Source organism: Ischnura elegans, chromosome 2 (genome assembly GCF_921293095.1).
Source record: "Ischnura elegans chromosome 2, ioIscEleg1.1, whole genome shotgun sequence".
NCBI classification, from domain to species: Eukaryota; Metazoa; Arthropoda; class Insecta; order Odonata; family Coenagrionidae; genus Ischnura; species Ischnura elegans.
In genome coordinates, this window is record NC_060247.1 from 78,845,571 (window position 1) to 78,870,562 (window position 24,992).

Below are 24,992 nucleotides of genomic sequence, written 5' to 3' on the forward strand. Positions count from 1 at the left end.
AGGAAGTAGTTACTAATCAGAACATGAAATAATTTCTACGTACCTAATACTCTTAAGATTACATCATCGATGGCCGATCAAAAATCATCAGTCGCTCTTATCATTTCTGTTTTCTTTTGTTTCCTAGTTGGCCAATCTAATCAGACGTTCGACTCGATAAGCGAATTTGCGGGCCTGTTGGACCATTCTGCACGCCGTAGGCATCAGAGTAACCAGCCCTACCAATAATTTTATCATCGCGAAAAACGGAGAGTAAACCCTGAGCATTCGAGGTCGGAGCACCTTTTCATCTGGAGTAACAAGAGATAGGCAAAAAATATCGATTCCATTCCTACGGTGGGCAAAATACTGGATAAATGGTTGAGTTCATCACCGAATATTTCTTGACATCATACGCGAGACTAGATGGTCAAGAGCATCTCCAGCGAAGTTCCGTGATGACCATGGGTGACGTCTGACATGACCACCATGGGAGCTAAAGCACACCACGCTGGCTACTTAAAACACTAAGAAAACAATATTACTATGTTTCCCTTCCACGATACATCGAAAACATCTCCTATCTCACGGAAAAATCTCCAGAACTAAGAAAGAGGACGACACGTAAGCACACAACACTTGCATAAAAGAATAAAGAAGAAAGCCCTTTTTCAAGATAGCGCCAACGAAATTCTACCAGCGTCTCATCCAAACCGATTGCGCGGGGAGAGGCGTGGGGAATTCCAAGCAGCCATGAATGTTGTAAGATCGACGACACGAAGCCGACAAGGTAGCGCAGAGTACGAAAACTCTACCGCCCATTCCAAACATTAACACGATGCCTCCATCGGCGCGTCGCTTGAATAAAATATATCTCGCAGCCGTAACAAACGTCAAGTCGGCATAAATGTTTCATTCAATAGACCGGTCCGCCCTCATCCAAAATGTTTACCGTCCGATTCTTTTTACCTTCCCGACAGTGTCTGGACAATAAGGGAGCCTAATGCTTTCACTTTCGGACGCAAAACAAACGTGGGGAAAGGAAAGTTGACACCAACATGCTTTGAAATTCATTCAAAGGTTAAAAAACATATTTTTTTAAACAAAAGCCCTTTAAATTTTTTACTCTCGTTCAAGCAGGCCTTGAAAAATTCATCGCATAGTTTGACATACGTTTTACCTGACCCGTTATCAACTTATAATACTGTGGTTTCCCGTCATACGTTGTTTTTACTCATTTTTAATCTCCAACGAATGCATCACCTTCCATAATATGATGATGACACATTTTCAATTCACGAAAGAAAATGTTTATAAAGGGATAAATTAGCACAATTAGCACAAAATAGAAAAGAGAAAGCTCGATTCAAATATCCATTGAATTGTAGCAAATACGCAATGAATAAGATGTAAAACGACCAAGAGAGCGGAGACTCCCGCATTTTAGGTCTTTGAGGCTACTCTATAACCAAGTAAGCAACCTCACTGATTCTCCGTCTTTCAATTCGCATGCAATGCACACCCAAAATAGCATTATGCAAGCCGTCATTACGACTGGTGTTGGCAATGTGTTGAGACACCGAAAAAGAAATACAGAAAAGAGAATGGATAATAGATACGTAACAAAAATTGGAGGTCAGCAGGGAAAATCACAGACCGAAAGATGTGTGCAAATAGCAGCAAACATGCATTCCGCGAGAAACAAGGAAAATGATGACTAGATTAAGTATGTATAGTACATATATGTGATGCAAGTAAATGCATGGGACGATATTCAATCAAATACATATCGAAGAAAAAGACAAACTAAAGCAAGAGCACAATGAAAAATTAATTAGTGAGCATCAATTAAAAGTGAAATGACTGAGTAGCCTTCATCCCAAGGCAAGAATAAAGGAGGAATTTAATAATTCCTTCCATTATCACGGCAGGATGAGTCATAATTTTAAATATCAATGGTTAACAAATACATGGCTACTTCTGAAACATCAACGATACATTACCCCTTTAGTATCATTCTTCTAAAGTTGCAAACACGGTGGAATCCAGGTTCTATAATTCTGATCCCAAAACATTCCCACTTTATCGTCATTTTCTCGAATTATACAACGTAGTAAAATTTCTAATAACAGAAAAGACCTATGACGATCAAATCTGACACCTTAAAAGTTCCACAACCCAATTCAACCCGTCGATCCACAACAAAAGGAGGATGAATCCTGACTTCGAGGTACCAATGGCACCGCGAAATCACATAAAGCACCACAACTAGTGCATTTCAATTCACTGAGTGCATCGCTATAAACACCCGAATGGTGAGAATTAATACTTATAGAGGTTAGAAGTTTCAATAGAAGTTTCTTCCTGTGAACGCTTCAACTCAGAATTACCCAACGCATTATTTTCTAATGCGAGAGCATTCTTCAAAAAAAAAACTACTATAATACTCAACTTTTACAATGACTTAATGACATATGATGGAGCAAGGTTCATGTCTTTAGTGACTTTTCACAAGAAATATTATCCAAATTATAAAAAGCAAACCTAAAAATCGTGTATACTACGACTATGTAAAAAAAACAAAAGAAATAACAACCAACGGTTACTTCTAAGATAGTGGGAACATATCTACACAAGATAGTAGTATTTTAGACATCCTTCCATAGCTGAACCTCTAAGAAGACAGCGTTAACAGGAAAATAGAGCCAGGCAGAGTGCAACTCACTGTCTGTAATCCACTGGCACGTCACCGCTATGGCAGTGACTCACTTCAACATGCGGGCGTCAACGGTATATCCCGCCATACTCCCGGATCAGAGTAGGCATTTAAAATGCCCCGCATCGCCACAACACCGCAAAAACGCGAATTTCTACGGGCGAGAATCGGAATGATGGCAGGATGATATAAAAACGTTTTGTGCTCGGATGGTCGATCAGATATGTGATCAAATTGTGAGTGAAAGTAATCCTAATTGCCATAAAATACACAACCATAAGAGACTTGACCAAGACGGGCATTTAAAAAGAGACATAAGAAATACTGCAGAGTGTTCAATTTGGGGAAAAACGACTCAAAAGTATAACTTTTAATATCTGACAATCATATTACGCTGTAAAGAGGCACCAGAAGTAAATCATAGCGTGTAGATTATTTTTAAACATTCAGTGAGTTTCTATAATAACATTAAAAAAAACGAGGAAGTCTTCCTACGTAATATGACCTACCCCTCAACATTGATGGTATGAAACATTTTAATCCAAAAAAATCCCATGCTGCTGAAATAAGAGTACACTTGGGTGCATTCACGGCCAAACATGTAAATACAACAACTCCTCCTCAAGTGTCATTATTGACAACAATTACAGAGCACGACTCTACTTCGTAAATATATCCATTCTCAACATTCCTAATAGTTCGATTGCCCGAAGCCTTGCTACTAAGGAAATAACATTGGAGCCACAGAAGTCCTAGGCCTACTCTTGACATCACAAAAAATCTCCAGACCTTCGAAAGGCAGAACAAGGCGTGAATACAAAAATCATTGCACGACTGAAACTCACCTCGGAGGTGGGAGTCGAGTCTCTATGGTCACGTAACACTTGTCCCTTGGCTGCGTTCATCGTCATCCTTGGCTCATGACGAGCTTCCCACAGGAAGGAGAACGAACTCGAGGAAGAAGTGGGGACAAGTAGACAAACTCCTCCGCTTGCACTGCACTGCACTGATTATTTCCACCGGGGTTTAAAGGGAAAGAAAACCAGGGAGAGATGGACAAAACGGTAGAGTCAATCCAAGAAACACGCGAAGAATACGACGACAATGGTGTCTGTAGATCCAAACCAGCCACTCAGACGTCCCGAAGATGCCGATGGAAAACTCTATTATTTCACACGGTCTCGGAGAGGATGCTAGGATGACGGATGCAAGACGACTGCGACTTCTCGAACTAGAGGTGAGGCGATGCGAAAACAAGAACGCTCACTGCCCACAGCTTTTCTCGAGAGACGAAAGATACAGAGAGAGAGAGAGAGAAACACGCCCACTGTTCCTTTTTTTAATATGCGAAGCACTCACACACACAAAGAGAGGCGCACCCAACTCAGGAGCACCGGTGCCCGCGGGGGGAGGAAGAGGTGAAACAAAAAAGATCACGCTGGATGGTAAACCCTTCCCCAGTTCCTCTGCCTGCGACGAAACCCGACGAAGCTGCCCCAAACACGCGGCACGCAGGGCGAACGGACAGGTGCGCTCGTGCTCTGTGGAAGACTTCGGCTGCGCAGCAGACTTGCCCACAACACTTATCTCTCTCTCTCACCGACAGCCTGCACCCACTCGCAGCTCTTTCGGGACTAACGCTGGCTCTCTCGCGATACGCAGCCCCCGAAGGACTCACGGAAACGTTACCACCACCTCCTACCACTTCCAATACCGCCACGACCACCACACCAAGAGCGGGAGAACACCGACACCCACCAACCTTGCCCCCTTACCATTCCAATCCTCCACCTCCGGCCCCCACCTCCCACTCAAAAACACTTCCCCTCCATCACATCATTTCCCCCGCCGTCCGCAGAGGGCCAGGAGAAACAGCTGCACGGCCCGTCAAAAAGAACCGCGCGGCCGGTCGGCTCTGCCACCTATCCGCGAGGAGGGGAAACACCAAGGGAGGCGCCGAAGAGACGCACCTGACGCGGGGATCTGTATGAGCGGCCGATGCGGAGAGGGTCTTTTTGGGCGGGATTGTTTTATAGGGGTGAATGCCAACGGAGGTGGTTGAGGACCCCCAGAAGGGTGCATCCAGGCCAGGTAGAGCAGGTAAAATGAAAAATAAAGGGCCCGCAGGCCCTAACAGGTGGACAAGAGGCCTCTCAGCTCACGATTAAGGCGCAGCTCCGCCGGGAGAATACGTCTGCGTTTACCTAAAGGAGTCAGACTAAATCTGCTCGTTGATACACGCCTGCACGAAGAATTTTCACAAAAAACTTACGAAAGGTTGTACTTAAAGGTTACGGACTATTTTGGCACCTGAATTCAAACAATAGACAATAATAGGAGAATTTTATCAATTACATTCAAAAACTTATTTAAATTACGTTTTCGTAAACGGATTACTCTCGCTCATACTTCTTCTGGACTATCCTACTTCAACATCAATACCAAGAGATTTCGGCTCTGATACTTTTACCAAGAGCATTTTTGGAAAGTGCACATTCTCGAGCAATATCTACAACGGAGAATTAAGAAAAACTATTTTGCATACACTCAGGATATCTATACCAAGGGTGGAGAAACAACATGTGTTTCATAACTTAATTTCTATACTTCAAAAGCATGCCGACTGAATTAAGATAGAGCCACGCTATTTCGGCATATGCGCCTATACACATTAGGGTGTATCTATACTGGTCGCAAACGGTAAGAATGCTTAAAATATAGTACTACATTGGTAAACCATTAAATATGTACATGGATATTTATCAATACACGGGGCACGCATTACGGCCTGAAATGGAGAAATCAAGCAAACATGTAGAAATTCTTCTACCTCGCTAAATACGATACGCAATTTTGGAACTGGCTATGTTTTTAAACTGGGAATTTGAAAATACTTATTTCAAGTATCAGTTAAAGGTGAACTAGGGAAGAAACAGCTTGTAGTAAACTTCGCATGTCCCATACAACGAATTGTAAGCCTTAACTCTTATCCTTTTATCCAGTCCACTAAAATGACTTTCCTCAATGAACATCCGATTGAATTAAAACACAATTCCACTTTCGTGGAATGAAATTCTCAACTTAACCTCTGTGACTGACAATAAAATCCAATGCAATTATTCAATAAAATACAGCTTTTTAGGAATTCTAAACCCTCTTTAAGCTTAGTCAATGCCACCATTTCCTATCCACGAGCAAAAAGAGGCAATTTATCTTAAACCTCCCAAAAGGATAACCCTAACCCTATAATTTATTTTCAAGGATAAAGCATGAGGCTAAAACATACACACACTCTAATAACATCAAAAACTCACATATATCAAGCTTTGAAAAGGAGTTTAAAAGTAAGTCACGGTTATTTTATCGTAACAAATGACATCCGAAACCTTATCGTACAAATTCCCTTGCACACACTTAGGAGTGTGTGATTGATTTCAATCTTTAGAAATAGCGCTTTGTTAACCTTAACGCATTGAAATATAATTCTAATTATTTTAAAACAAACGCATCCTAAACTGTCAAAAAACAATGATAATTTGAAACCTTCAGGCAACACCCGTCAGACTGAGATAAAACTGAAGAAAACAAGAATCATTGCTTCACGATTTCTTTTGCATCACAAAAAATCCAGACTCTTTAATTTACCTCCAACACTTATTTTCATTCACATTCAGTTGAATTTCCTAAATGCAAAATTCTAAAGTCATGATTCTTATTTCTCCTATGATCGATTACTTGCATGACAACTAAATCGAAAGGAATCCAAAAAAAGCCGTACTCGAAGAGGATTCCTGCGGGACCATGGAGAGTTCTCGATACATTATGATCACCACATCCCAGAAGTCAAATACCTTCCCCGATACAGCAGAAGCAGGCATTCTATTATTATATCATAAACGAGCCTGCAATGTGTGCGGGATCGCAATATAGAGATGGTGCAGCAATGAAAGGACAGACGATCTTGCGTTACAGAGTGGAATACTGCATCATTTGAGGAAACTGAATTTTTGGCGCTATTCCTCGAGGCACCAAAATAAGGCTCAACTGCACCAAACCCCATGAGGAAAATCCGTAATAAATTTTATCAAAGGCATCCACGATGGACTTTCAAAAGCAATAAACTACGGGTATAAAATTGCAAATGACCTACAAAACATAGCTAACAACACCCAAGCGGAGAGAGGAGTAATACAATAAAGAGAGGAATAATAAAAATGAAAATTTTTAAAGAACTATATTCGTGCTCACCATCTCTAGTAGATCCTCTCTATCGCAGAAATAAAAGTCAACTAATGTGGCGGTCCAAGATTTATGGAACATCATAAAAATTCTATGGAAATTAAACTATTCAGCAACCAATTATGGTATTAAAACACTTTTAAACAACAAACTAAATTTATTACAAGGAAAAAACATACCACTACTTACTTCCAGGCCCCTACTTCTGAAGAAACGAGCATTTTAGAAAAAAGTTCCCCGACTATCAAGAGCGCAGCGCAGAAAAATTTTAGTGCCAGAAAGTTTTTCGATTGTGAAAGAACTGAAGTGTCATTTCATATCCACTTAGACCATCTGTTCACCTTCATAATAGTGAGCATTAAAATGAGGTTAATGACTTTTCATTTGAAACTTTTCTCTGTTTGACAATGTTATCCCATTTCAATAAATGTGAAATTAGAAATTTGGTGCAATGAGAACGACGGGAGAAAAAATATTTTTATATCAATTGCACAATACCATATTCATGCAAATTCAACATTAATTATACACACTCCATCGTATCAAAATAAATTAAGCCTAGACACTTCGGCAAACCATGTTTCTGTCGAATAAACGCCGCAATGTCAATAGACACAAATCCTTGATTAAACACAAAAAAACGCAATATTCCACAAATTGGTCAGATTTCAAATTCATACATCACTATAATGAAACATTATAAACGCCCTTATTTTAATACGATGATGATGGATTTTCTCAAAACAAGCATTTAAAGAAGAATTTTTTTAATTAAAAATGGAATTTTTTCGACGTGCTTAATTGCAAAATACCCCGCTAGCACGGGTTCAACAGTAGGAGGAGTAATGTAGAAAGCTATTATAATCATTTTCATTTTCCTCGAAAGAAAACAGTGAGAGGAAAAGACTGCTCGGGAAATATTAATTTTGTGCCGCTAGTCAAGTGGGGAAGAAAGTAAAATAAGATAATTGGAAAAATCTACCAAAAGAAGTCGCAGACGGAAAGAATCCCATAAAATAAAATATACCAACTTTGCGATACTCAGAACAAAACACAACTGAGCTGAATGGATCCGTAACTCAGACATGGAAGGCGGAGAGGAAGAACATTATTAAGTTTTAGTAAACTTTTATGAAAGGAACTGAAAACTTGAAAAAAAAAACTAAAAGAACGACCATAGCCTTTCAGCAACGATCCCAATAATGCAGGGGAGGATGTTAAGAGAAATTTTCAGCTTCACACAGCAATGAAAGATGAAACGTAAAGGAAAAGGTTTTACGCCATAAAAATCGCCCTTCATCCCAACTTCTCCGTTTACCAATATCATTGCGGATTTTCATCATCCGATGTTGATAAGAGGTCAACGCTGTGATTGCAACCGTACAGATCACAACATATACTTTTTTTTAAATGGTAATGCTCAGATACTGACACACTTAGGGCATGATTTGAAAATTTTACGCGGTTTACAAGCGCATCTATAGCGTTATATTCACGAAATAACGGTGACGGCTTCGTCTCTAGAGGAGCAAAAGGTGATACCCCATAAGGATGCGAATACAACGACCCATCAAGACTGGGATATAAAATTGAATCACCCCTTGGAATTTGATTTTAAAAATTCATAAGGCTAAGGAAAAACGGATAAAGGAGGACAGAGGAAGGGATTTCTGGCTCGAGGCATGAGTATATAGGGGTTTTAAGGAAAGCGGAAGGCATGGATGTAAAGACTGATGGAAAAGAAAATGAAAGATGACAGGACGTTGAAGACAATCACAAACGGGAAAAAAATGAATTTAAAAAAAGGTTCTTGGAGGGAATTAGAAAAAAAGAACGTTTTTACCATGTAAGCCATGGATTTTCGGATTTTTTTTCAATTATATTTCGACTTTTTTAAATTTTGAAATAGTACCTATTTATCATTCGATCTGTTACTGTCCAGAAACAAATGTGACGTTGACCATGTCTTAGAAATATCTGATCACAAATTTCGGTCTTGATTTTATTCATTTAAGTCACATATCAAAGTGAGTTTTGTCACAAAAATCAATTTTCTTTTCCTTAATTAAATCATAATTCTACTTTAGCTTCATTCTTCTGAGATATTAATGTAGATTTGATGTAATACAATGGCAAGTGTTCATAAGGAAATTTTAACAATTTCATAAATACATCACACCTTTCATTGCTACACCTCTGTATGACTTTTCACTAAACAGTTACATTCACTTTTTTAAATCACCAACTACATCTACGGCATCACAACGTGTATACGCACTAGACAGCAGCAGATCCAGGATAGGTAAAAGGGGGGCGCTAGGGGACTCTTCTCCTTAATATATTCGACTATTGAGCAAAATTGCCATTACCAATTAGTTACCCAAAGGGCCCCCAACCCGTTAGCCCCTTTCTGGATCTGCCACTGGCGCAAGACATTTGAGAGTTAAAGAAATGAAAATTAAAAAAGGTACTTTGAAGAACAGGTCACCTTCAAATCGATAAGATAGAGTAATACGAAATGCGGCGAGGCAAAAATTGGGGATAGTGTACAATGGATATGAGAACGACGAATATTTGCATCGAGTAGATTTTTGAACAAAGGTCTCCATATCCACTTATCCCATTGAGTCAATTTCATCAGGGACGGTTACCATCAGTTCCGCCGCTGTTTGAAACGGTCTCTCTCTCCCTCTCTCTCTCTCTCTCTCTCCGAGATTTCAATTTGGGCAGCATCGAAATCCGTCCGCCTGGCTTCACAATGGGCAAGGAGAGCAAACGACTTCGACGCCGGAGAAAACTGTGAGGAGGCGCTCGACGAAATTTCCAATTAACGGTTTAATAAAGGCCAGCCGACCTCCTGTAATTCATCTCCCACTCCTCGCCAAAAGACAAAAAAATTGCGCGAATGAATGGGAGCGCATGGCAGCGTGGAAGACACTTCCCTCTCCGACCCTTTTGTGTGCAGTCCGTCTCGTCTCACTACGCTCCGAACTTTCGGATCAAACACTCCATGCCGGACGAACGCAGATGAGGCTAGAGGCTAGCATCCTTTGAGACGGCAATTTAAGGACACCACAAATATGAATGAAAGTGGCGGGACAGGAACATGGTTCTCAGCCCATGATCAATTCGACTTACGGATGGATAAAAAAAAAACTAAGCAAAAACTGAAACAAATTAAAAAAATAATGATGCTCTCCGGCTTCACTGAACATCCATCATAGCAAAGCCCCCCGGGGGGGCACACTCAACCCCTAAGCGGCTAAGCCGCCTCTCAACGAGGAACGGCGAAGCCGTTCCGAGGAATGAGCGGGGCGCTTCCCTACCCCCTGGCCGGCGAAGCCGGCCCCTAGCTTATTCGGGTGAGATTATTCGAACTAAAATTCTTCGAACAACCACAAATGTAGACGGCGAAGCCGGTCCTGGGGTTTAACGAGCGCGCGGAGCGCAGCGAGTACTAAAGATATAATCTTCTCGGGTTTGACACCGGGTAAAGCTTTTTAAGGCCTTAAATACATTTTTTCAAATACGACGAATACATATTTGTTTGCACCGCAATAAACACAATTTCTTTAGGTTGCAATAAACAAATTTTTCAAATTTCAATAAGAGGGGACCCTCATCTTCACCGAAATGAGAACATTTTTGTCAACAGCCCGCCGCTTAAACAGCCTTACCAGGAACCAGACTCGAGAAGATTTTATCTTTGAACTATTCCTCAGATAATTTTAGAAATACCAAGTTGTTACAATGAACATCAATATCTTCCAGGAAATAAGATCTAATGAGGTCGGGCGTGTACATTGCGTACCATTTGGCACATGTACTGCTAGTGGGCATCAATTTATCGTCCTGCATTTTTAGTTCGCATGACGTAAATGAATACATAAGTTTTAGCTGTAAGTATTTAAAATATCTTCATTATAGCTACATTATCACTGCAAGCCGTGAGCTCTACCGCAAGGCATTAAAATAATTTCATAAAGAGAACAAATTGCACTTAGTCGTATCCCCATTCTTGAAATGGTAATTATCTCGCGACAATACTAAGTTAGACCTACTACATGCATTACGGGCGAAAGCGTCAATAATGATATCGGAAGGCCGTCCGAAATTACTCTTTGCCAACTGAGCAGGTCGGGAACCATATGTTAATAACATACCTAAAGGTAATCTACTCGACATGCAATTAGGAGTAAGTATAAAGAATTCATAAAAATAAGATGAACAGAGACAGCCAGCTAAAAAGAACGTTCTAGAGACAATGTCACACTCCACGAGGCCAAAAAAAAGAGGTCGGCGATGGATTGACGAAGACAAAAAAATGAAGTACGATAAAAAGTACGAATTGTGCCAAGGACAATGCAACACGAAAAGAGACTGGGACAAAATCTAAATATTGAGGGATGTGGGAGGACGACAAATGAAATAAAGGACGGGAGAGGGAATGACCAGCCCGCGCAATTCTCACGCGGAGATGGTGGGCGTATCCCCGCCATAAAGGCCTCGTTTCTATCGACGGCACCGAGGCGATTTCTCCGCCAGCGAGGAAAAGGGCGCCCAGTCGACTCGAGGAGACTTTATGCTTTACCGTTCCGCAGCGTGAGAGCAGCAACGATAGAAGCCACCGTAAGTCAAGAAGACCTTTCACGCATGGAGTAATGAAAAAAAAACGCCGGTCAAAATCGATTTCTGAGTGATCGATTTTTAATCGAAATGAAAAACTCAATATTTCCATAAAAAAATCGAAATTTGAACCAAAGGATCGATTAAACGAAAATATCGACGGTACTAAAAAAAATACAGATCGTTCAAAAACGTGTTTATTTTATTATTCATTCGAAAAACACTCACAGTACGAGTTAGAGAAACAGAAACAAATATCCAATAAAATCTAACCAGAATACAAAATTGAATTCTTGGTCGCAAAAATTTATAAATGCTTGCACGCTAACGTTTTGAGATCACCGCATGGAACCATTCGGCTTCTCTAACATTTTTCACAAACACCAACTGATTGAGACGCTTCCTTGATGATCGAGGGTGTGCCTATGCAGTTTTAACGACCTTAGATAAAAGTCTTTCACTCGGGACGGATGATGTTATCGTAGGCGTAGATTGATGCTGCTGAGATCAAACGAAATGGTCAAGATCGAAGTTGAAAAATCGAGTTCGGATCGAAACTTAAAGAACATGGCTCGACATCGATTTCCTCGATCACTTATTAACAAAACTAGATTTTCCATTCACATCGAAATCGATTTTCCATCACTAAACCCTTCATTAAAATAATATATTTTTTCGAATAATACGTATAAAAGGGGCGGGACAAAAAAATTACCACCGAAATGAGAAAAGTTTTGTCTACCGGCCGCCGCTTAGAGTTATCGTTTTAATTATTATCCATCTATTAGTACCAATACATACCTTAATCGGTAGATAATATAATAATAACCGATGTGAAAAAATGGATTTAGATTTTTTCAACAATGGGAGTTTAGTTAAACATTTTTGGCAGAAATTTATTTAACAGCACTGGTTAAAATTTTACGGTAGATTGAAAGAGAGTAGGCCTTACAGTGGATTGAAGAGGGCAGTGCTAGAAGGAAAGGGGCTTTCAGAGTTCGTCTTTAGTACACCATGAAAACCTACCTTAATCGGTAGAATACTATAATAATAATTAATAGTGCAATATAACTCGCTCAGTTTTAATTTTTACATTTATTTTTAATATCAAATATCATGCAATGCATTTATAATCACTCAATCTAGCCCTCATTGACATTGACCTCTGCAAAGATATAATTTAATCTATGAATGTTACTGTTCCAAAATCTTCCATGGCCAGTCGTTACGACTTTCTGAATCACCATGAGAACAACAACAACAATAAATCGAATCTGTATACCATACACAGATGACAAAAACTAGACCCAAATTCTTTCACTTTTTCCTTCACGGATTAAAAATTACAGCCATAATGGTACCTTTATTTCATTAATTTCTTAAGAACAAAGTTTAATCATATCATGAAATGGAGACCCAGGAATTATAAAACCATTCCAGAAAACCACAAAAAAATTAACAATTTACTTCCGATACACAGATGTTCTCATGGGAAGTGATTGACGTTAACATGACTTGGAAGTCATATATCGACATAAAAATCCTGTTAGAACATCCGAGGTTCGCCGCATCACCTTCATAAAAATCGGGGATACTTTATAAGAAAATGAGCTACATATTTTCTTTCAAAAATACAGACATTTTATCTATCCCATTTTTTTTTATTTACACCGCTCAGTTGCGTATGTTCACTGGGGCTAGATTCCTAAGACGTACGTAGTTGACTGAGAAGTTCTAAAGAGGCTTTGGAATATTAAAAAAGTGCAAAGATCAGACAAATAAATAGACGTATATGGAAAACTTTTCGAGTATAATTTTGATGAAAGGATTCGCTTGTGTTGGAAAGCTGTATCAAATTGATCTTCGATTTATCCCCAAATATTGAATTTCTTAATCCCGGTAGAAAATTTGAAATCTCTATGGTCCCAAATTATTCAGCCGTTGATTCTACTTCTCTCCTCTTCGAACTTGATTGTCTTTAATTATTACTTAAACTCATAAAACGGGTCGAGGCCGTTGAAGTAAAAAATAAAAAGCCCTTCAGCATCCAAAAGTTTTTAAGCACATTCACCCAAATCTATAACACATAGTTAATACTTATGGATCATTCGTAATTTATTCGCCTGAAATTAACATATACCCGTACAATTTCATAATATTGATTTGTGAAGGGAGGGATAGGAAGCCACCAAGGTACCCTGAGAGATAAGACGAAAACCACACCAACTGGTACTATTTCGCCATTCAGAGGCGCATTCCATATCCAACGGAAAAGGCGAACCCATGTCCAGTACAGGGGAGAAAAAAGTCAATTCGGACCCGAAACCTGACACGAGCGACCCACAGCCAACGGAGCGACCGCAAAATTTAATTTCTCACATTCCCTCACCCCCGCCGCAACCATCTTGGATGTGAGAACGACAGGGGGTCGGGGGGGTTTGGACCCCCACTGCGCCAGTTGTTTGTCGGATCCTCGAGAGAGAACTTGACACTAGATCCGCGATGGAAAGCGCGCGCTTGACCGCAAAAACCGACTCGATTTACTTTTTTAATTTTCGTTCGCAGGTTGACACCGCGTTCCGGCGCGCGACCCTGGCGCTTGGCGCGCCGGCGGGAGAGGAACCGGTACCGCAGGGGGAAATGTCATTACCAGAAGTTATCCCGTTCGACGGCGGATATGAGATAAATGAAAGAAGACGGTTCCCACAATATTTTTGCGGTGCAGCCGCCAAATAGTAAAGAAATTGGAGATGAATATCGTGAAATATTCCTTTGCGATTAATCGGCATTTGCGCTAAAATAAGATATTGCTTTAACCCTTCCAGGAAAATTGGTAGGATTGAGAGTAAACAATCACTTGAACATCGAGGAAACATAAGTTTTCACGGTAAAAGTTTTATGTTTAAAATTTAAATTATGGGAGGAGAAAATATACAGAAATGTAGGAACAATAACGCCCATTGGATTTGCCAAAGAAACGTGCACACAGTTACACTTCTCGTTCAGTCTCAGACATTCACTGAGTACTAGGGATATTAGGTATCCAATTGGTACAAAATAGTGCCTATTTGGAACTAATCCTCAACATTAAATAAATTACAGCACATTAGCATGCACTATAATAAAATAAATCCTAATATCACGCTCAATGCGTAAGTAACTGATAAGAAAAATCGTCACACCCCTTAGACTAACTAGTTTCCCCTTTCGGATGGATGAAAATTACGATCACAACAAGCATAGACAGACGGTAAGAGGAAAAACAGAATGACAACGTTAATATGAGGGTTGACTGACACCAGAACAATATGTTTACCCAAGAGTACTGCGAGAAGTTTTGACGACTTACACCCAATTCCTCGGGAGGCCATGACTGCTTGGCACTCGGATATGTTTGCCCGAGAGACGACTATTGACACTCAAAGATGAAGACTCGGGAGAATACGCATGCAGAACGTAGAGCTATTACGACTCCAACAAAACCAAACATCAGAAGACTGCGGTGTTAAGGAGGAGACCTTGGGGAAAGGAGAAAGTACAAACAGAAAACACGTACACGCATCTATGTATGTATGTCTGCGATGGGGAATCGATTACGTCGACGGAGTATTCCAGCAGGCGTGGTGTCAGAGGAAGAATGCAAGAGAAAAGACTAGAATGGTGCGACGAGGGAAAAGGTTTCTTCACAGCTCACAGCCGTTAATGGAAGACGACGCATTTCCTTTTAAAAGAAGAGGATCCCAGACCAACAAGTACACCTCTCTGTCAATGCCTTTTATTTTCGATAAAATAAAATACGATTCATCGGTTTTTCCCACTGTCATATACAACGAGTAACTCCACGGCTTTTCCGTACTTTCTACATTCGCTCAACGGGGCAGAGGTTCCGAAATTATGAACTTCACCCGCCTATATCGATTTTGACATTAAATGAGATGCGGGACGGAGTTTTACTTACGTACTAACGTCGGTGATGGTGATATTCACAGCCATGCGTCATCTTTCGGATCAAACAGTACGCAGTCTTTCCGACGTTCCTTAACTCGTCCCAAACGTTCCACGAGCAAATATTCAGTTCCACAAAAGTGTTATACACCAAATTTGTAGTCACCACAAAAACTGAGTTTCAAAAGAGGATATAATTAGTATCCACCGCGACAGGCCTAATGCCATCAATTTTACTCGATTCTACGAGTAAAACAAGAATATATAGATGTTTACAGTGTAGAACTACTCAACGGGCTTTTACAATATTTCGATACTCAAACTTCGAAGCTCGGCTAGTGTGCTGTCTTATGATCATATTGATGAGCATGGACGGACAAATGATATCTCAAGTGCACGAACAGAAAACCATCTCAACCTGCATCCAATAACATTGGCAAACTTAGGGAGCATGTGTATTCCTCGACACATCGGTGAGAAATATTTCGTTTGGCAATAAAATGTATGCGCTGTCAAAGAATCACAAGTTACACAGGGCGGTAACATTCTAGAAATAACAAAAATGACAAATCCCTATCGGCATACGAGAAAGTTCACAATCGTGGACGTATAATGCCAAAAGACCAAACTGCAATGAAATGCATTAAAAAGCATTTCATTGCAGCAAGCAATTTTCCAAGCGATTTATTAGTGACGAAATTAAAAGCCACAAACTTTACCTACAGCGCCTCTTCCTCCAGCCCTTGTAAAAAAAATAGTAAGTTCCGCAAACGGAACATATTTATTTTACCTAAGGAAATTATGGTAATACAATATACTCTTAACCCTCACGGAAGACGAGCGACTAAAAGGTTGCACGAAAAGAAAAAATGCGAATACACATTAATTCATAGGAACTGATTGATAATGAATTGGAAGGTTTAAAATCACATCATAGAAAAGGCCAAAAGAATTATTTTAAATAATCGCTATATATAGGAGAAAAATAGCGTACGCTGTCAGTTTGAGTCAAGTGACTGCCGGATATGAAAACCGTCTACTTACCCGTTCATTTATCGGCACGTCGTCGTTCTTCCCTCGCTTCAAAGATGGCGCTCGTATGACTTTCCCAGCTGTCTGCACGGCAGGCAAACCGCCACTCACGTAATCCATTCCAGATCCGTCGCAGCAGCACTTCTCCTATGTCGCATTATCCACTCATGCCAACTAACACCATCTACCAGGAACTCGAGGTACCATGCTCAGGACTCGCGCCATCCGCAATTTCACTGTAATAAGATCAAACAATAAGTTTCAACAGTATAAGGGTATGAATAAGCTTAAAGTTTCTTAAAATAATTAATTCCTTGATTAAATACGTAAAATTGTAGACGAAGATAATTTAAACACTTGATTAGGCGAACCATCAAAATAATAGGACAAGAATAATATTTTAACAACAAGCGCATTCATAAGCACCTTGAATTCAAAATAATGGATGATCACATTGTAATTCAGTAGGTTTACCTTGGCGTTAAAAAATTGTGATAATGATTTAGTGAACTGTATTTTTTTCCTCGCGGTAAACGTCTAGATAAATTAATTTTAACCACCTAATCAAACGTATATGAGTTCCATGTTCAAATATCGACAATCATGGTTAATGATAAAATGAAATATTAAAATATACACGAAGGGCTACAGCCATTAAAGTATATAGTCAACGGTCTGTCCTAATAAGGGAGGCGAACGACCAAGAATAGATATTTGCATGTATTACAGCAGTACTGAAAATTTAATGCGAGAGAGGTTATGAAAATAACTAAAGAATCTAATAGACATTGATATCACAACAGACCACAATTCACGACTACTTGGTGACAAGATAAACCAAATAAGATTCAAGGTAATAACACCATATAAAAAATTGACCACGGTTTCTTCACGAGCAAATTTCTACGCACTGCTCGAAAAGCAACCGCTCTCACGCAACTAACGTAAATTTCAAGCCTTTCACACAGCGGTTTGTTTACGACGGATAATAAGGAAGATCCCAGGCATATCTTTCTTCCGCACGAATACCGCAGCATCTGAGGGCAACGTTTCCGAATTCCTTTTCAGACGGCGACTTTCTTCTGAGCTCATAAGTATTTTCTTCTTCTCTCGGGACTTAAATTTCCAAAGAACCTCTGGGAAAGCAATGTGAATTCACCCTCCCTTTCGATTGCCCTTACAAAAATTCATGATTGAAGGTTAAGCGCATCTGCCTTCATAAGTCTTCTAATAACCTGAACATTCGAAAAAGTGAAAACTAGAAGGGAATCGCCGAATACTTGACATGTGAAAATGAATCGAAAACGGGGTACCATAATTATGGTCACAATCAAGGTGCCTATTATACGCACCTTGGTCACAATGATAACAACATACTCCGAAAAACGGTAGATCAGGCGCAAGTAAAAACCATTGAACTGGCGAGAGCAAAACATTACACGAATTAAAGGCGTATGTCCAAAAATAATATGTCTCTCAATACGTAAGGCCTCATACCTTCATCGAATATCGCCAGTAAGGAGAGGAAATCAATTTTGATAGTAGACGAGAAAAGATAAGTTATGAAGGTAGAAACGTCAACCAGTAAAAACCACAAATGGAATTTGGCGGAAATGGGTGAACAGTCCACTGAATTATCGGAACTTCAAAACTAAAATGGGTTTTACGAACCAAGTACTCACGAAAAATGGCGTTTCAAAGACAAGAGTAAACATTGAGCATAGAACAAATATATTGCCAATTATCTCACCATTTTGCAAAAGTTTGCCAGGCCTGAGAACTAAAAAATATTGACAAAGAAAAAATACGTGACACAGCGAAATATGATGATTGGATGTAAAAAAAAAACATCGTCGTGTATACAATAAAACGGGAGATAAGTACTCGCAAGCATTCTTAAGAACACACTCCCACGTAGCTGAACTTTCACTAGATGATAATAAAATGTCCTATTTAGAGATGTCACTTATAATGATAACAGCCTTCTTTCAGAGAGGTAAACTACACCGCGTTATGATAACAAGGCGAGAAGGATGCCAAGGTCACATAAAGACAGATAACCTCTATTAGTCCACATGAATTACAATCTAACTGGGTAGAAATTCATGAGAAGTCCCTAAAAAAAACAAAGATTTAATAAGGTACATAAACGGATCCTGAGAAGGTGATAAACGGGGTATATTCATGAAAAAGAAGTAAATACAACAATAAGACCGAGCCAAAGCTAAAAAGCATTAATAACGCAACGACAGTCAGCATAACGAAGATATGAAAGGGAGAGCATTACTCTATGAATTGAAATAACTCTCATTTGGATTTGAATGGTTTGGCATTCCTAAAGGTCCCATTTAACAGCTTTATTCTTCCCAATATGTATGCGTAAATGATAGGCACAATAAAAGCGATCAAAGACAGAAAGTAGTTTCTTTTATTCTAGCTAATTTGAAGTTCCCACGCATCCCAACTTAAGCAAGAAGCTGATCAGGTAGAACAGATTTAAATGAACAGGAGTCGTGTAGTATCATCAAAAGAGTAATTGGTTATATAAATTTAATTATGGCCGAGAAAAGCGATATGACGTAGCAGTAGCAGTAGCGTTTGGCGACTGATCGAAGGGTCCCGGGTTCAAATCGAGGAAAAAGCCTTTAAGCGCCCCCAAACAAAAATCATAGATGAGCTACGGAGAAGGAATTTCCCCCAATCTGGACAAGTAAATCTCATACGCCTACAGCTTAACAGCTGACAGAAAAGATATATTTAGATAATTATTTTGCCGAACAGATAGGTATGGGAATTCTTTTTTCCCCCGCACGATAAAAGACTTCACTAAATGCTAGGCGTAATTTCGCCGAATGAGCATTTCCTGTTCATGTGTAAACGGCTGGTGTCCTAACGCCTGTCGAGGCGGCTAATGGGGTAGTATGTGGATGCAGATGTTAATAAGGTGCGATCTCTGCCCTAACCTATCAGAAACAACCTCCGGATTGAATTACTGAGTGCGCGATAATGGCCATAATATATGCCAATAGCGCGATGGAAATAATACCCCCGGATTTCCTGAAGCAAATAAATATTAGGAAAAAAGGGGAAAAGATTCTTACTTCGTTCAAACTGCAAGAAGTACACGAGTGAGAGAGAGAGAGTCATCCGCTACAGTTCACACCATAGTGAGACAATTCGAAAGAATATAATACTGACGTTGAATGTAACCCGGAAATCTCGCATCTAACTGTTTAGTACTCGGCAGGATATCGACGGTTCCGGGTTCGAGACTTCGTCTCAGAGAGAAAAAAAAACCTTTCCCCCTGTGGAATTTTCCCACACTTTTTGCCTTAAACAAGGAAACATGAAGACAAAAATTACTACAGAGAATCTCTAATAACTACAGGAAACAGTTAAAATATGTTCAGCAATGATTTCACAGAATCATAGCGGATGTTTTTCCTACCGTGAGAAAACATTAAAGAAAGAACGATAACATCAAACGAATGAACTACATAACACTTTCACTTCTTCCTTCGCTAAAAAAATATGAAATGAGCATCACGTGGAATGTTAGCACGGATTATTAGTGCGTCGACCGATACATGCAGGATAAGACCTGCTTGGCACAAATATTTCGAGTGTGGCCGCAGTGGCACAGCACATACGAGAAGGGAGAAAGTACTGCGACGTAAGAGCCTATAGGGATAGCTAGGTATTTAGCAAGCGTAACACCCGAGGGAAAGACCCTCCTATCCTGCCATTAAATTCCACAGATATATTTCGCTTTCAACTTCCTTTTGTGAAGTAGCGCTGCGGTATGTTGAAAGAGAAATAACCAATCGGTTTCTATGTTTGTGATGTAACGCGTGTTTTGAAGGGAGATCTGGGACCTTAGACTTCGAGAAGCAAGAAAGACAAGGCAAGATAGGTATGTATAATGTACGAAAATTTTAATTGAATCAGGTCAAAAATATGTACAGAAATCTCGTATGTTGCGGTTGATCAACTTTTTAAGACTATCACGAGGCGTAACCTAGTGTTTTCACCAACTTAAGTGTGGATGGCGATATTGGGTGGAACTGTGTTACAGGAAATATAATCACAGATACACTATTATTATGGGTCCCACAATTTTTTTATGGTTTGACCCAGGTTTCGATACTATACACATACGATATCATTCTCAACGGTAATGTGCAGTGTCGAAAACTGGGTCAGGCCATCAAAAAATTGTGGATCATACTATATTAGTTTATCTGTGATTATGTTTCCTTTTTTCAACGCCCCAAAATTTTCAATCGTAAGTACGCTGATTAATAAGAGACGCGAGTCTTCTGTTTAGCACATCAAATTGCTCAAGCGTTTCCTCCTGTTTTTCGCGCTGCCTTCTCAAGGACAGGTCTCCAGTGTGCTCGTTTTCGCATAACGCACAGTTTTCTAGGAAAACAAAAGGAATGAGGCCATAGTCCGTTTCACTAAGCACATCTTTTTTACATACACCATACAGCTTAACGGCATCGTTTACATTACAATAGGCACTCGCTGGCGGAATATCGAATATTCGAGTGTCGAATTCGCGTACGTAAGAAAACGTTTGCAAAATGAATCCAAAATGACAACAAATAAAAGTCACAAAGATTCGTTTTCCAATGGTTGAGAAGTGCCAATGGTTAAATTTTCTTGAAAATTAAAAAGGATGACGAATAAATCACTTCTTTATTGGCTGAAGCGATACAGGCAAAATCTCCTTAACAATTCAGCGTACCAGAAATACCGGAGACAGCCATTTCCCAAGAAGAATTACAACCGTCGTCTTTTAAAATCCAGACCCTCGCGTTATGAACTTAACGGACCCATGAGACCCCATTCATCCACTACTTTATACTCGATGGAAAAGGCCCAAAATTATGGTTTACATAAACTCATTTGGGGATCCGAAGCAGGGTAGATTTATCATTTACGGTCTCTGACGTGACTTCATGGAACCGATTTATCATGTAAACGACAACACTAACTTCATTGTGGGAACGTCCACAGAGAAAATAAAACATTCGCCATGACCGGGATTCGAACCCTGATCCCTCAATTTCCGGGAGAGTGCTTAAGCCAGTTAACCTAATGAAGTATGCAATTCGACTTCTCAAGGGAAATTTGTGGACTAAACCGAACAAGATGGTCGAGACTGTTGAGCATATTATAGGGATCCGAATTCGAATCCCATTCAAGGCAAATGAATTTTTCCTCTATGGAATTTCGCACATTTGTGCATTGCGGATTACTCTAAAATTATCACCGACGCTAGTCCCAGTGTACAAGAATCACTAACTCTATTGTTGCACAAAATAACACTGTGATAAAACAGTTATTTTTATCGTCATTTAGAAGGCATATTTAATTACGATATGAAAACAATCCAGGTATATGATTGAAATTTTCTCTGGGTCGCCACAGGGAGGAAATATCAAAGCAGACCGACGTTTAGGGTTCCAACTCATCACCAATCTTCAAGGCAACTTGGTATATACATGATAGTGGCAAACTCGAGAAAAGTTCATTCACATAGTTAACAGGGAAATTATTAAACCACGTACAATAAAGGCCTACTTTCATGCGTCATTTACACTTTAATGTCCCCATCCGCCGGTAGAAAATGGCACATAAAATAATAAAACAATGTAAAAAATAACATTTTTATAAAAAACACATTTTATGGAAAAGGAGAAAATATCGGTCTACGGCCCCTTAAATTATTGAAAATTTCAAACACGACTGATGACAAAGTTAAAACAACTGAATAAAATTAAGAATATTTCAGATATCAAAAACAAAAAACGCTGTGTGCATGTAAGACTATATTTGTTCTCGCTAAGAGAAAATTCTGATATATATTGACCTCTAGGTATTTATTTTATAATCTTACATACGCACCAGGTTTTTCGTTTCTGATATCTAACATGTTCTTCTGAAAGTTATTTTAACTTTCCCATAATTCGTATTTGAAATTTTCAATAATGAGCCGTTAGACCGTTATTTTATTCTTTTTAATGCAACGTGTTTTTATTAAATGTTATTTTTACGTTTTGAATTACTTTAGACTTTTTATTTACGCTAGAGAGGCATTTTGTGACAGATTTTAATTTTAAATACAACCACCAAGTGGTAGTCTCAAATATTCTGTCTTTACACATTAATGTCCCCATCCGCCGATAAAAATGGCAAAAATCACGACCGTAATCCTCCAATGGAGACCATCAGTAGGTCACGAGGGTCTCTATCGGGAATGGAACGACCCCCCAAAAGCCACGGAGATGAGCACACAATTCGCAATCATCAAGGTCGGAGGCTATTCGCCGAACAAGGCTGGATGCTGGATTGGATGCTGGCGAGAGTCGTCCCAAATCTGAATCATTAGGCCCAACCGACACTACCGAAATAGGCTGAGAAAAACGGACCCTTCAAGGAGAGAAAGTTCACTAACGCCCGATTTCAAATAGTCCGAAAAACATTTCCTCCGCTAAAAAAGGATCCTGAGGAAAAAACATAACCATGCCTGTCAACAAAAAGGTTAAGTAACTATAACATTACGTAGTTACAATTATGTCACTCAAGATGAAGGTGTAATTCAGAATTGATTGCAATCTACATGATGATTGTAGGGTGTAATCATTGACATATGACAGATTGACAAAAAAGATAAATTTTATGGGTAGTACTATAGTAGCCAATGACGATTTCATAACATTCGCGGATTACTTGTTGAATAAGATTTACAGAATTAAAGTCCTTAGTTGCCAAGCGTGTGACAATTCCGAGACAAAAACTTACGAGGGTAGCTCAGATGGTAACCTATTTAGGATAAAGAAATAACTTCATCTGAATTTCAACTTGTACGTTACCTATTCCTTAAAGTTATTGTGGCACACCTTTATTTATGTGGGATATATAGATAGAAATAAAAGATGCGGAAAAGAATACTAATTGAGTGCCAACGGAAGGGAAAACTTGGGTATAAAAATAGCGTTGTTCCTCCTCGGGAGTTCAAAGTTCAGCCTAAAGTTGAAAGAGAGTAAAACCCTTCTCCGATAAAACAATGGAAGTAAGTGCGTTAAATGAAAAAAACACTACTATACATTCAAAAATCACGATTAATATCCTAGAATCAAAATAAAGATTTTTCAGGGTTATGTATAAAAAAAGTAATCGTTATCCTTCCATTAAAATTAATATGTCAACACATGATCAAATAACGAAATCGAATTCTTAGGAATAAAACTAGACAGTGGTACATATTTGAACACCCAACATTCTCTATCTATCTGACTTATAACTCATACTAACCCCATCGCAACGATCATACCAGACTCTACACATTAAACGGAGAAGGTAAATCGGTCATGTCATGATAAATCATTAAAAATCGAAGGAAACTCACTATCAGAGAGGAAAATGGGTGAGAATTAAATATAAGATAACTAATAACACGACAACACAAAAAATAACTAAGATCGTAAATTATAAGAACATGCTAAACGACATTTTGTCATTATAAGTAATGCTTCTGTAAGATATAATTTTTCGTAAAATTCGAAAATAGAGGTGAATTCAAAGGAATATAAACCCAATTAGACCTAATAACAACAACAAAAAAAAAACAATTACAAAAACATCAGAGATACAGGAGATTTATCGGTATTGGGAAGGCCGTTGGTAACCTGCTTTCACCTAACCCATGGAACGAAAGAGAAATGAGTGAGTCGTGAAAGTATATGAACGAAAGAGAAAAGAATAAACACTCTTGACCTCCAAACAACGACCCAACACAACCTCCAAATCATTATAATACACATTCACACAATAGAGATAAAAAAAAACATTAGAATTACGGACAATGACACTAGAGCGGCGATTGCCTCCGAAATATTTTAATTGCAACCGACAATCGTCTAAAAATTCACCCATTGCATAAAATGGAATACGTCAAAGGAAAACCTTAATTTAGCTTTAGCCCAACCTATGAAACGAAAGGGATATAAGGGACACACGAACGAAAGAGAAATATATAAACAATCATGGACAAACATTTAGTTCCCTAGGTAAATGGTCAATCACCACAATATCCATGCAGACAGTAAAAATGAACAATTAATCAACGAGTAAACTGTCAATATGAATGGTGGAGGCTGATACTTCGTGGAAATCCATTGTAGGATACAATATACATATACTTTGCACTTTTCCTAATAAATATTTAATTAAAAAGGTGTCAACATGGTACACTGCACTGCAGCATCATCAGGACTCACACTTGAGAATGAGTACTCACTTGAGTCTTGATGGTGCTGCAGTACAGTGAAAAATGCTGCCTCCTTTTTAAAACAAATATTCATGTGGAAAGTGCAAACTACTAACTGTCACCCGAGCGGCGATCGTCACCTCAGTGTTTCCACTTCAAACGATGCTACTTCCTCAA

At 39.2% G+C, this 24,992-nt stretch overlaps 1 protein-coding gene across 6 annotated transcripts in view; it reads right to left on the minus strand.

Moving 5' to 3' along the window:
- The window catches only part of LOC124154020 (mitogen-activated protein kinase-binding protein 1), a 361,316-nt gene that overhangs the window by 225,399 nt on the left and 110,925 nt on the right, over nucleotides 1-24,992 (minus strand). For 5 of the 6 annotated variants that reach the window (XM_046527500.1, XM_046527501.1, XM_046527502.1 and 2 more), the window contains one exon: nucleotides 16,550-16,773. In XM_046527500.1, the coding sequence (XP_046383456.1) occupies nucleotides 16,550-16,657 (108 nt within the window). In that variant the 5' untranslated portion in view covers nucleotides 16,658-16,773. Of the gene's footprint in view, nucleotides 1-3,540; nucleotides 4,433-16,549; nucleotides 16,774-24,992 lie in introns of those variants that run through there. The other variant, XM_046527499.1, reaches the window with a different exon arrangement.